This window comes from Phaseolus vulgaris, chromosome 8, assembly GCF_051622355.1.
Source record: "Phaseolus vulgaris cultivar YP4 chromosome 8, ASM5162235v1, whole genome shotgun sequence".
Lineage (NCBI taxonomy): Eukaryota > Viridiplantae > Streptophyta > Magnoliopsida > Fabales > Fabaceae > Phaseolus > Phaseolus vulgaris.
This window is the reverse complement of record NC_143505.1, coordinates 4,822,012-4,836,437: the sequence shown is the minus strand read 5'-3', so window position 1 is coordinate 4,836,437 and position 14,426 is coordinate 4,822,012. Positions and strand designations below refer to the sequence as shown.

Sequence of the window (14,426 nt, the reverse complement as noted above, 5' to 3'; positions counted from 1 at the left end):
TTTTTGCATATATATTAAAATCTTTATGAAAAGACATATATTTTAAGATAAAATATGAAATATATATATATGTTTATATGTCAATTAAATATTACATACATAATATATTATCAAATATAGGTAAAAACAGGGATATTGCATTTAGTCTCTAAAATAGTATATAATTTAATCAATATATTAATTAATTATTTTTTATTTTTTAAATTAATTTTTATTTAATGATGTTACAGTAGTCCATCCAAATGTATCATTCAAATATTTAATAAAAATTATTTTCGTAAAAATATTTTTTAATACTTGTGTATGTACTTTATATTATTATTTTGAGAGTTTTAATACATGTTTTTAGTGGAACCTTAACCTAACTTATTAATATTTGTTAACATGACAACACAAATAAGAATTAGTCATAATATCACCAATAAATAATTTTGTTTTTCAAAATCTTCAATAAATATATGTGTATTTCCATCATTTTCATTTTTTTTTAAATTGTTAACTAGTGCACATATTACAAATCGAAAACTATAAACTACTTGTTAATAAGTCAATTACTAGTCAAAGTTAAACATGGTTAAGAAAAAAGTTTAAGATAATAAACTAAACCTAAATTTCGCAACAAGAAGCATTGAAATATAGAAAAATGAAACCATGATAAAAGGTGCATGTTGATTCATTAAAAAACACAGTAAATTAAAGAGTATCTATTTAAAAATTTATTTTATGAAAATATAAGAAAATGATTTATTTTAAAACTAAATATGAAGCAAATGTGATTTAGCATTATATTAAAAAAAGGCAATATAGTTTTCGATTAGTAGTTATTGAATTAAATTATTTGAAAATTACATATAAGGTAATAAAAAAATTAAAATTGAAATTCCCACATGGTACTAGGGGTGAAGAAAAAGAAAAACGAAATCAATTAGTAACCACTGTGCGCATAACACTAACACGGAGTTTGGGAAAGTAGACGGCGAGAGAATGGGTGTGTTATTGTTCCGGTGGGTTCTGGTGCTGACTCTGTTGATCGCTTGCGCTCTAGGTTTTCAATCCGACGAGCTTCTCCTTGACGACGAAGAGTTCGGCATCGAAGGTGGACGCTCCTCCTCCTTCCACTCCGATTCGCCTCCACCTTCCACCGCCGCCACCTCAACCTCTCGGAAGAGGTTTTCGGAGTCTGCTTCCGATTCCAAGATCCAGTTCACTCTCCAACACGCGTTCGGCGACTCCGATTTCTCCGATGCCGGCAATTTCTCTGCTCGCCTCAAGACTTGGAGCCACGGTGGCCAGGTTCCTTCCCTCTCCTCTTTCTTTTCCTCTGCTTATTATTATAATTTAAAGAGTTTGTATGCGATTCGATTCGAATCTGCTTCTATTCAAATCCGATAATGTTCTGTCGCGGTAGTTCCGATTCCACTGAGTTATACTCGATAGAATTTATGCGAGATTCGTGTTGTTGTGCTGAAAACTGGTTTTGATCTGTGATAGACGCTGACGAAGCTGCGGTTTAAGCGGGATCCTTTGACTGACGTTGAGCAGAAGAATTTTCAAGTAATTGTTTGTTTTCCATTGAACTATTTGTGTATGTGTGACTGTCTTTGTATTTTGCCTTGTATAAAGATGTGACACTCTTCTCATATTACAGGAACTGTTGCGAGGAGATGATTTCTATAGGATTAGATTGCCGTCCAATGTTTTGAGTCCTCCTGGCCGGGAATATATTATTTCTTCTGTGAAATCAGTAAGTATGAATATGAACCAAGTTCTTGTCTATTGATAGGATGAAATATGAACAAAAAATTAAGGTTCCTTTTTCAGTAGTACTATGGTTTAGTAGTTTGGTTTGTGCTTGAGGAGTGTTAAGCTTTTAGGTCCTTGATTTGTTTGTTTCTTTTCTAGCTTTGTTTTGGTGCTGTAAGTAAGGGTGGTACTGTGGTATGGTAGTTAGCAACCTTGTTCCAATGATGTCTGGCATGTTTTTTTCTGCACTTATTTTGTGATATTTATGAAGGATGGTTTGTTTCTTTTTTATATCTCTCTTGTTTTTCACTATAAGAATGTCTATCAAAAGTTGTAGTCCTTGTTATGCTTTCACTGCATTGATCACTGTTTTAGTGGCTGTGGCTTCTTTATTTGGTGTTGCAGTGACTTTTTGAGCTATTGACTCCAAGTAGAACTAACAGTTTTGCCTTTCTGAATTTAGCGATGTCTTCCTGGGGATGGATTGGAGGAGCATTTTGTAATACACATGGTAATTTTCCTTATTATAGTAAAATATGCTGTTTATGCTGCATCTGTGGTGTTGTGTTTTCAAAGATAATTTCCCCACTGAGTTCAAATTCCGATACATTGTGTCACTTGATAATTAGACTCAGCTGTCTTCTGGAATGGGGAAAAGTATTGGAAACTTGTGATGTAGATTTGTAGAGGGAAGGGAATAAGTAGAATAGGATGGGTTATCTGTTCACGAGCAGTGCATCTTGAGATAATGACATGCTTTACTTCAGCTCTTATGTAAATAGTTTTAGGAATGTGGATTACAAATGAATTGTTATATAAGAACAACCCTCGTTATGTCGATCAAGCTACATGTATATCAAGTAACTCTGTATGTTTCATCAAATTTAAAATTTCATTAAAGCTCATTCAGAGTAAATTCTTTGTAATGGTTTCTCTTGAGGTTCACTTAACTATCTATCTATACTGTTGTCCATCTTCTTTTGTGCGTACTTTACTTCAAATTCTTAGATTCTACAATAAAAAACACAGTTTTGACCAGCCTCTCTAGTGGTTAAAGTATCCAAGTTTATCATTCATTCTAGCCTTTTGAGTAGTTTGTAGAAATAACCTTCTCATGAACACTTCATTCTCACCACCACAAATCTTTACTGTTAGGCACACAGTTGAAACCCCTTTGACCCAACAAGAACTCTTTTGCTCCCTTTTGAAACAATTTTTTGATCCATTATATTGTTTACTTTTCATTTTTGACTTTATATTTTTTATTCCTCAGCAAGTGCCTTAAGGGTACATACTAGTATTTTCCTCTGCACATTTATGTAGATAGAAAAAACTAGAAACCATGGGACCATGGGTGGTTTTCCCTACGCTATAGTGTATATACTTCAACCAGGAGACAAAACTGAACTTTGATCGTATAGGTTTCTTACAAATCTACTTCACATTTATCTCTTTAATTCATTGAGACTCACTTTCAGTTTTTCTGTTTCAGGAAGGTGTTAATGTCTTGGCTGTCAATTATGGTGCCCCAGGGGCTTGCCCTTATCCTAGACAACTGAAGCTTGTAAGTCACTTCTACTCTTTTTTTTAACCAAAAAGGTTTAGCCTTCCATGCGAAGGCAAAACAAAAATTTACAAAGAAGAAAAGAAACTAAGAAAACCTTATGAAGCTCCTCTAAGTCACTTCTACTTTTTATAACTGCTCTTATTTTTTGGTTTTCATTGAACTTAGCTTAACTTTTGAAACTTCTCTACATATTTTGTTGTCGTCTACTTTATCTGCCTCTTGTTGTACACACACAGTTGACTTCCTGAAAAGGCAGGGACTGTTGTACCAGGAGTCAATAATACTATCTCTTCCTTGAAATACACATAATGGTATAAATACAGAAATTATTCATCTCTTTTGTTTTTGTCATATATAATTATATAGTTATTTTTAAGCATCTAGAATGGTTGGTGTGTATGTCAATACTATGTATAAATAAATAACTATTTAATTGATCCAAGCTGATTGGGGGCAATTTAGACAGAAGACAGTTAACTTGTTAATGTATTATATCCGGAACCATGCTTATTTTAAAGAGTAAACTTAGCATGTATTACGCCTTTAGAAACTACCTGAAGATTCCATTATCTATAGTCATGTTCTGGTTGAATTGTTAACATATAATCCTCATCTTTTCCTTGTTCTCAGAGAGTTATCAGGTGTGCAAAATCCCCAATGTACATGTCTTCAAATCAATTTATAAGCCTGTGCAAACTTAAAATTAATGTCTATTGCCTGACTTTATATTGCAAATGCTAATATTGTGCATTTTTTTTTTCTTTAGCCTGCAAAGTGGTCTTTCAAGTCTCACACAGTTCTAAAGAACAGTGAACAGGCACCAAGGTATATGTTCTATGATTGATAGTTCCTCACTCAATTGTTAATTTTTTTTATTTGATATACAAGCTTTTAATTAATATACAGATAGTAGTAGAAAAGCAGCATATACAGTGTTTCTAGCTCATGGCTGCTAAGGTAATAGTAGCAGCAGTATTAAAAAGTGGAAAATACGTTTTTTTCTTTGCCTTTCTGTAATACTTCTTGAAAAGGAATTTCAATAAGGGATAGTGTTTAATTTTCTCATATATTTATCACTGGTATAGAAGAAAGTCTGCTTAAATGAATTTGCCAGTAAATATGAGCAAGGTTGTCAAACTCGCGAGTCTCCGTAGACTCGTGAGAGGTCCGTAGACTCGTGAGAGGTCCGTAGACTCGTGAGAGGTCCGTAGACTCGTGAGAGGTCAGTAGACTCGTGAGAGGTCAGTAGACTCGTGAGAGGTCAGTAGACTCGTGAGAGGTCAGTAGACTCGTGAGAGGTCAGTAGACTCGACTCGCAGAGTCGACTCGTAAACTCGTAAGAGTTTACTTTCACATGAAAAAAAAAGTTAAAAATATTTGCTGCAAGTTTTTCCAAATAAAAAAGAAAGCACTGCAAACAAAAAAAAATCTGCCCCTCAATTAAATAAAAGAACCCAATTTAGTGCAGCCCAATAAAAAAAAACCCAATATGCAGTCCAATAAAAAAAACCAATATGCAGTACAATAAAAAAGGCCCTAATTTCCTAAATCACATTACATTACAGAAACCCTAATCCAGCACCAGCTTAATTCTAGCACCATCCATCTCAATAATCTTATATGATGAACAGCACCACCATCGACCTGCCACCCGCAACCGCACGACCGGACGAACCACCACCACCGCGCGACCTGCTCCGCTCGATTGCCCCCACCGCCGCACTTGTTCAAAGAAGATGTGTGACCTCCGCACTCCAGAGAAGACGCAACACCATCAAAACGAACGAAACGCGAACCCTAAAGGCACCGTTTTGGGTTAAAACGAAAACCCAGTTGAACTCGCCAACTCGGATCAGACTCGCGAGTTTGAACGAGTTCACCGAGTTCATTCCGAGTCTGCCGAGTTTACTCCAAAACCGAGTTTACTACCGAGTTAACTCGGTAAGGGTATGTGGACACGTAAACTCGGACGAGTCAACGAGTTGACTCGCGAGTTTGATAACCATGAATATGAGCCTCTTGTATTAAATTTGAGTCCATACTTTTGAGACTAAAGGTCTTTTCTCAATGTTCCATGTAATTTCTCTTGCACTAACATTATTATCTTTTTCCCCTTCCAAATAGTAATGCTTAAATTTAGTTAATTTCAAATTGATACTTGAAATCTTGAAAATTGTTACTCTTTTTCCTCCTATATTCTACAACAGAGGTGTCTTTTCCTTGTAAATAATTCGTCCTCTGGTTCTTTGAGTCATTTGTGGCATTTTTGCTGATTATATTATCAAGGGATAAGGACTTTTAACTATTGTTCCATGGCTATTTTTGCACTGCAATTATTCTGATATTCAATTTCTTGTCTTTTTACACGCACTATATCCTTTTTCCTCAAGTTTCACACTCCTTTCTTTATTCACTGATTTTTCTGCAAAATAGCACTTTGCAAGGATAGAGCAGAAGTATACGATTATTTACTTGTACTTAGTCTGTAATCACATTGTTAACTGAATATCCGTTCTTTTACAGAGTGTTTTAGAGAGTGTGGGTGACTAACATTTCTCATATGCTCATTGTATAAAAATACAACTACACTGAAAATAATTGAATGTCTCCTTGCTCTGAACTGTTTTCTGAATTCATGTCCAGTTTTTAAAAATAATAAAAAATAGTTTGTTTCCAATGTAACCATGTTTTCCTGAAGTATCACAATGGATTAAAAACAAAATTGAAAATAAAAATGTGGAAATCAGAAAGGGAAAATAGATTTCCCAACCAAATGTTCCCGTGAATTTGTCTAGAATTCTTTGATGAAAATTAAGGTTGAACGTCTTGCTTTTGGCTTTTTAAAATCATACATGAAGGAGTTGCTGCATCCATCATCATTTTGACATGTTTTTACTAGTGTGATCTCTGTGTTTTTAATTCAACAAATATTTTGCTTCCGCAGAGCTCCAATATTTGCTGAAGATGCGCTTGGTGGGGAGGAGGGAGATGGTGAGGTTTTAAAGCCAATAGAGAGGTCCTTTTGGGCTAAATATGTGAGTATACAAGCTGGCATGATCTTTTAAGCCACAACTTTGTTTTCTCTATCTTTCAAAATAAACTATAAATGTATGTATTTCTGAATTAATGGTTTTCATCTGGAATCTTTCTCGATACCAGTGGATGTACCTGATCCCTCTTGGACTCATAGTAATGAATGCCGTTACTCAAGCTATGAATATGCCCGAAGAACAACCTGGCGGGCAACCTGGTGCTCCAGCACAGCAGCAGCCAGGATCTGCAGTACAGCGTGGACCAAGTTCTGGTGCTGTGCGTAGAAGATGATAAGTTAGCTTCCTCTCTTCCTCGGAAAACATTATTTGAGGACATTGGCCGTGAATGAATTCTTAGGTTGACCCTTTATGTAGCATTTTTTATGATTTTAATTGCATATTTAAAAGCTTTGTGCCCATATGAAAAGAAATTTTATTCCGATTAGCTTGTAACATTGAAACAGCAACGTCTTTTTAAGTTTTCCCGTTTAGATTGACTAATTATTGTTATATATTGAAATTTTGACACGAATATCTATGGTTCCCATAATATCGTGTGATGTTTCTGGGGCCATTTGTGCCCATTAAAGGTTTGCGGAGTTCATGTCAATTTGTTTATGGCCGCGATAAGTTATTTGCATTCACTAAATACAGATAACCAACTTTTAGAGTTTCATTGCTGGAAGGTATCACCTATTTTCTATGTGAAAACCACACAATCCATGAATAAGAAAGATATTGCAGCTTTATTATCCCGGTTCCTTAGTTTGATACCATGTTAGCATGGGATGAATTGGACTTTTAATAGACAAAAATAAATTAATGAATTTTTTATTGAATTCATTACAATTCGAAATAAAACTTATCTAATTCATCTACTTCGTCAACTCCTTATTTCAGATGATAACTTTATTAAAAACACATCAATGAAGAATGAATAATTTTTTTATTGAGTTCTTCGTATTTATTTTTTTCCTTAAACATTTTGAAAGGCCAAGATTATATACCTAAATATTCCATTATTAAAGCTTTGTTGATTTTATCACATGCAACGTTTCAACTTATCCTTGCACATCTTCATGACTATTTCTGCATTTAATAACTCGTGTATTCCAAAATGTATTGTCAATATTTTGAGTATCTTCGAGAGATTTGTCTAAAAGTAATGGAAGAAGAAAAAAATAAAATACTTTCTTTATAAATTAAAATAAACTTACTCAAATTTAAAAAACTAATTTTAAATGAGAAGTTTTATGAATTAATTTTTTCTTATAAAATTTATTTTAATTTTTGTCACTCCTATCTGCGAATATTTTTTAAGTTTTTTATTCTATCAATGACAAAATGGGCTTGAGTTCCCAGTATGTATATAGGAAGTGCCTGACAACTGAAAGAAGACAAGACAAAAAAAAAACATTTATTGCAACAAATACACTATTTTTGTTTAAAAAGTTCCCCTTACAAATTAACACGAGATGGAACACACCATCAACTATATAATTCATAACAATCTCAATATTCTCATCAACCACATAAGTGAGAAGGAGTTTTATCCCATCAAAGCTCATCCTGTAGATCAAAGAAAGTCATATTTGTTAGTACAAGAACATCCAGAAAGATGGCAAATCAATCACACCCATTGCACAAAGACAACTTTTTTCCCATGTTTAATTTTTGTGATTGATGTATTCTAATCATTGTTATGACATGGAAAATAAAAAAAAGTAAACAATTTTGAGATTGATCATAAAAATGCCACCTTTATTTCAATGAATCTAACATTAGAGAGACTAAAAAAAGTTCAACTTACATGATAATCCTCGTAATGGCGATGCTGGACAGAGGAAAACAACCAAGTTTTAGAAAAGTTTGTCATTGTTGCAAAACAAGGCAAACAGAAAGTATTGGGGAAATCAGCATCTAAACCTAAAACATGCATCACCATGGGAAGAGCCCTTTTTCTTTTGAAAAGGAACATCATGGAGAATATTATTTACCACTCCATCATAATTCCATGAACATTTTTTGTTTTATTTTTTCAGGATCAAGTATCGAAACAGTTTGCTGCCAAACTATGTAAGTCTTTATTCTCTGACAAAATACATTATTGAGATTAATCTTAAGCACTGTGGCTAATATTTCAAAACAAAGTTCATCTTTCCCCAAGTTATTGTATCTCTGGTGGAATTTCCAACATTTTAGTTTCAACGGTATCACATAATATTCAGCTCTAAAAATGGTATTAGGAAAATTGGTTTACCTTCCACACATATTTTAACAGAGAGGATAGTTGAAAAACAATTTTATAAACACCAGAACACTGCTCTAGTACTGGAGTTTTGTTCCAAACTAGTACCTATGCCATTTGTTTTGTCCTCAAAAGGGATTGAAGATTCATTAAAAAAGGAAAAGCATAAATATTGAATGTATTTGTGTATCATGCATACCCTTCTATATTTGTCTCTGTATCTGTCCCGGTATCTACGATCATGACCTCTCTCTTTTCTACGCCTTTCACCTTCTTCTCTTGCTCTTTGAGCCTCCTGCAGAAAAAAGAGTTAGGATCCTGGAAAAAAGCAATCTGCTTGACTCAATATGGATGATGGAACTCGAAAGTGCATGTTTGTGTACCTCCTCTTCTTTGGCTTTTCTCACTTTCTCTGCTTCCTCAAAACCTTCCTTTTCAATCTGAGATGTCAAAAATTAAGGGTCATCTTAACATGTATCATCTTGAGACAAGACACATACTAAGGAGAACTGAATATACTTTTTTTTTACTAAATGGACATTTGTTGAGGCAAATCAAATATGACTTCAAGAGACTTGATTAAGTTTTCTAGACCATACATTTTAAATTTGCATAGTTCAATACACTTGTATATGGAAAAAATATTAGATGCTATTTACTATGTAACCTAAGTTCCACCTACAAGTCGGTTATTGAGCTAAATCAAAGGCAAGAGAAAAACTCACCTCCCTGTTGGCAAACACTTCCTCAACAACTTGTTTTGCATAATCAGGATCATCACATATCAAAATGTTGTCAAACACTGAACCGCCTTTAACCTGAAACAGAATATTTAGCTTATATTAACTGCATTCACCTATTATAGCCTAACAGCTTTGCACTTCATGGAGAAAGAGAGAGGTCTATGGTGTGGTATAACAAGCCAACACCAAATTTGGAAGTTTACATTCATCATACCTGCCAAACTTCAACACCCACATACTGGATAGGCTTAAGCACATAAAGATCCGGGTCATCTTCAAACTCTGAAAAAGGGAAAATAAATGAACTCTGAGCATTCCTTAGTAGCATCAAAATATATGAAACTATCAGAGAACCAAGATATACAATTGAACATACCTGGATTATCTATCCATGGAGTTTTCCATTTCCCTTTGTAGTTAGGGTTCTTGATTTTCTGTTAACATAGAGGTCGCAAGTAAGAGAGAATGGACTATGAAAGAAAGCTGAAAAATAATAAGAAAGCTGAAAAAGAATAAGGAAAAGTTAATTTTTGTGAAACTTGATCAACAAACCTTTCTTTTCCATGATCCTTTGTATGCTGGATTCGGTATCTTTGGTGGTTTCCATTTCCCATCTTCCTCTTCATCCCAGTTATCAGGCTAATGAAAAGGGAAAAATTGTATGAAATTAAAAGACAAACTCATTAATCCTTCTATTGAGAAGTCATCACATCAGAAAACCAATAATCAATCAAGCCAGATAAGCAAGGAACTAAAACTAACCTCTTTAGCATTTGGGTCAGGAATTTCTCTTGGGATTGAATCATATCCCTGCAATAGCAATAACCAAATAAATCAGCTTGTCATCTCATGAAGCAAAGCTACCAACTTCTTGTTCTATTATCATCAGGGAAAAGTTAGAGCTTTTGGATACCTCAGGTTTGACATCATTAGGGTCTTCAATGTATTCTCTTTCTTCCCAGTCTGCAGGCTACAATTTGGAAGATGTTTTAATTTCAAAATACTAGCTATTGTTAGATACAAAAAAGATATTTCAATAATATAATCTGGTTGGGATAAGCTGATTCTCTTTATGGTAAAGCAGGATATCTAAACCGAGTTATAAAATTGTTATAGGATATGTAGAAGACCAAAATCATCATAATATGCTAAAGGACAACATCTGAAGTTACTATTGAATAAAACAGATTAAATGGAAACCTTTTTTGCCTTGACATCTTTGATTTTTCGTGGAGGAAGAATATCCCAATCTGTATACATGCTTCCAGAATCTCTCTCTCTATTATCAACCAGGACACTGTATGTGGCATCTGGCCTCAGAATGAATGTGTAGAAATGAGTTAACCTGTCAGTTTCACATTGCAGGTCCTTCTTTACAGGGTAATTTTGACCGTGGTAGGAGAGTATCACATGGAGTTTCTTTGTATCAGTGCCGCATAAATCTGGTCCAAACATTAAACTATAAAAAATGTGTCAGCATGATATTTCTTTCTTTCCTTCCTTTTTTAAGGTAAAAATAGAAAACATGGACAAAGAAGAAGAAAATGAGTTACAACATATGTGGTACATAAGGTGTTCAATAAAAACAATGTAAGGTGAAGAAAAAAGAGATGTTATGATCATTAGTTTACTTAAACTTCTAGAAAACAATCATACAAAAAAGGAGATGATCAATAATGATTGCTCATTTATTTTAAAAAGTTAATTTATTTAGGTTGCAGATGTTCACTTGATATAAACCAAGAAGCAAAAGCAAAGTGGAAAACATGGAATTAGGAACATACATGTAAGGTGTATCCCCACCAAACTTCTTTTGATTAACAAATCCAGAGAGAAGCTTGATGTAACCTCCACCACACTCAATCTCTTGCTCAAATTTTACAGAATACTGGAGGACCAATGTTCTGTTCTTGTTGGAGAATTCTGGTACTTTAGCAGAGATGGCAAAGTGTTTGGCATCACTGGATGTTTGAATACCTACAATATTCCACAAAATGGCAACAAGTCACAAGACGAACCAAATTCCTGTTACTACTATTTTGTACATATTAAAAAGAAAACAATAGAAATTCCTCAGAATGTAAAGTGTCATTAACTAATTGAAATTTTTTGTGGTAGTAAATTACTATCCCTTGACTTGTAGTCTACATTTGCCACCCAAAGCTCCTCTCTATTATGAAAATTACTCAAAAAGTTGCTTACATTTATATAAAAAAAATACAATCTGACTCCAAAATGTTGTCATACTTAACAGATATGCTAACTGAATCATTGGCTCTTAGATGTTTGTCTTTCTTTCCTACCCTTGTTCAGCCTAATATGTTGATAAAGAGGAAGACTCCATTCATTTAAACATTGACACCATTAATATAAATGCAAATGTTCATCTGTTGCTAAAATCTACAAATAAAAACTTACTTTCACATTCATGTGTAGCAAGAGCTATTGAAGTTACGAATATTAAGAATGAGACTTTAAACCTAACTAAACTTTATAAAATCATCTTGCATCCACTTATATATTATAAAATATCTTTATTTCTAATGGATGTGAGAACTCCAATACATCCATCCCCTCATACCGAGATCCACCAATTCAAATGTGAAACTATATATTAATGGGTGGTCTAATAGTAGGTGACTTGATAAACTCAACAAAATCTTAAGATATACTCAAAATGATTTTGATACCATATTAATAAGTGGACTTTAAGTCTAACTCAATCTTATAAAACCGATTTAATGAGATTTGCAGCCACTCATATATTCATATATCTATAGTTGATGGGTCTGCAGTATATACTAAATGTAAAAGTACCTTTATCATCTGGATCACCAGCCCATTGCCCAGCTGTGTGCTTGAAAGAACCTGCTTTGCCCTCACTGCTTTTCCAGTCTGATTTTACCCACCGGCTTCGCCATCCATCTTTACAAAAACTAACAAATAATCACACTCATATCATATATTCATATCATCAGTGAAAAACCACAAACTCCTACAAACAATACGTTGAAACCCTTTGATATGTTTTTTTTACTTTTTCATTTCAATTAATGATGGCTTCTACATAATTTTATTTCATTTGCCTTTGTGAACAGGAGAAACGTACAAAGTTGTGAAAAGCAAAAGACAAAGGGGAAAAAAGTGACACTCGTGTAGTTATCAGTTAAAAATTATGAGTTGGAAATGAAAACAAATCCAACACAGTTTTTCTGGTGCTTTCTTCATACACAAACAAGGAACAACTGTTATGGAAGTTGGTAATGGAAATCATTGGTGGAGAAGAGTGATCTAAGAAATTAAAATTTACTAAATAAGAAAAATTGATTACACTACATTGACCATACTATATATATATACACACACACGTGGACTAGAGTAAATACAAATATATGATGAATCATCAATTTAATTACCAATTAACTAACTATTCACCAACTCAAACCAACTACATATGGTAACGATTAAAATATATATATAAAGTAAGCATAAAAAAATAAGAACAGAGAAGAAAATAGGAATACCCTCAAAGCGTTCTTCAAATATAATTTCAGAAACTGCAACTTGTATCAGCAACAAACAAAAAAACACAAACTTGTTGAGCTCAGTTGAAGAATTTTCCGCCATCTGCGGAATAAGCAAATATTTGCCTTCTGTCACTGCTTACTTCCAATTGCAGAGTGGAGTGTACTTATAGAGGAGCAATGTACTTCTTTGCCCTCCTCATCTCATCATAATTACTTATATGCCACACACTAAAGTAGTATTATTGTCCAACATTACATTAAATGTTTAATTCTTCTTTTGCTCTTTAAACATTAAACATTATAATCGTACAATTATTGCACAATTAGGTCTCAAAGCATGACAAACCTGTGATTTCAGTTCCTCAAAAATCTAACCCTTCCAATTATCTCTTTCGAATATTATAATAATAGAGTTTTACTTTTTATATATTGAAAATCTCACATCGATTAAATATATAAATTAGTGCAAGTCTTATAAGTATGATTTTATAAGATTGAGTTACACTTAAAAGTTCACTTCTTAAATGTTATCACAATCATTTAGAATCTATTCCAGCGAAAATTTATTAACCTTATCAGGTCAATCTGTTATCAGATTTACTTCTTAATATAATAGATAATATCTAATATTAAAATAACATGTTTATAATATTTTAACTGATTTGAATGAAGGAGACTAAAATCATGAAATTAGAATTAGTGAAAAACTAAGGTGTAATTAAGCTAAACTATATTTGTTTGTAAATTTGATTATTTCTTAGATTTGTGATGGTGCTTTGGCGTGGTGTTGGGTTAATATGATGTGGATGGTAGAAGGCTAATTAGTGTTGAAATTGTGGTGTAGAAGGCCAATTTGACGTAGCAATAGCCAATGATGTGGTTTCTTTGTTGCATTTTTGTGTCATTTTTATTTAAGAAAAATGAGATAAAGAGAAAGTCAAAGTCTTCGAGTCATTGCAAAGTGGTGAAATCACATAAGGTTAGAGAAAAAGAAAAAAACATTTTGTGTTCATTTCAATCTCTTTCCTCGTTTTTTCGGAGAAGACTTGAGCAACGCGTTTGAAGAGTCAATGTTGACTTACAGTCAACGTAGCCATGTTCACATTAAAGTTTTAGTGCCTTCAATTTTTTATTTATTTAAATTTATATAATCAAAGCCTTTTTTAAAAAAAAAATTATATACATAATAATATTTTTTTATATTGTTTTATAAATAAACTTAAATTATTATGTTATTTCATGACTTTTTTTACCAATATGATAAGCACAAACAACAACGTAATTTGTACAGAAGACGCCTTTCAAAAGAAATTTGTAAAAGAATAACACTAAAGAGTTACAATATTAATAAAAAAAACTAATTATACATATAAATTTTGATATTTTAAAAACATATAACTAATATTAAAATTATAAACAAATTTAACAGTTTCTTGTAGTTAATGTTTTAAAGTTTGAACCAACTATAGATTAGATGTCTGGGTTGTTGGTAAGTTGATCATTAATTAAACTGCATAAATGAATTGTAAATAACATAAATATCACTATTTTTGTTTTGTGTGTATA

The 14,426-nt window shown here is 32.9% G+C and overlaps 2 protein-coding genes across 5 annotated transcripts; one reads left to right on the top strand and one right to left on the bottom strand.

Moving 5' to 3' along the window:
• The first annotated feature begins 876 nt into the window (after positions 1–876).
• Positions 877–6,952, top strand: LOC137823924 (ER membrane protein complex subunit-like protein). The gene is made up of 8 exons (XM_068629270.2): positions 877–1,293; positions 1,492–1,554; positions 1,649–1,744; positions 2,207–2,254; positions 3,236–3,307; positions 4,077–4,135; positions 6,255–6,345; positions 6,470–6,952. The coding sequence occupies exons 1-8, from the start codon at positions 985–987 to the stop codon at positions 6,632–6,634; spliced, it is 903 nt and encodes a 300-aa protein (XP_068485371.1). The 5' UTR covers positions 877–984; the 3' UTR covers positions 6,635–6,952.
• Positions 6,953–7,735: 783 nt separating this feature from the next.
• On the bottom strand, positions 7,736–13,014 carry LOC137823921 (calreticulin-3). Of its 4 annotated transcripts, none has more exons than XM_068629265.2 (14): positions 12,858–13,014; positions 12,151–12,258; positions 11,118–11,310; positions 10,534–10,792; positions 10,247–10,303; positions 10,096–10,143; positions 9,886–9,972; positions 9,710–9,767; positions 9,548–9,615; positions 9,316–9,408; positions 8,974–9,030; positions 8,790–8,885; positions 8,153–8,176; positions 7,736–7,911 (listed from the first exon to the last, which is right to left on the bottom strand). In XM_068629265.2, exons 1-14 carry the CDS (start codon positions 12,958–12,960, stop codon positions 7,900–7,902), a joined length of 1,263 nt encoding a protein of 420 aa, XP_068485366.1. In that variant the 5' UTR covers positions 12,961–13,014; the 3' UTR covers positions 7,736–7,899. The 4 variants fall into 4 exon arrangements, with proteins under 4 accessions (XP_068485366.1, XP_090149872.1, XP_068485367.1 ...); XM_090293746.1 differs by having other exon boundaries at positions 12,151–12,269; positions 12,858–12,998; XM_068629266.2 differs by lacking the exon at positions 8,153–8,176.
• Positions 13,015–14,426: the final 1,412 nt, after the last annotated feature.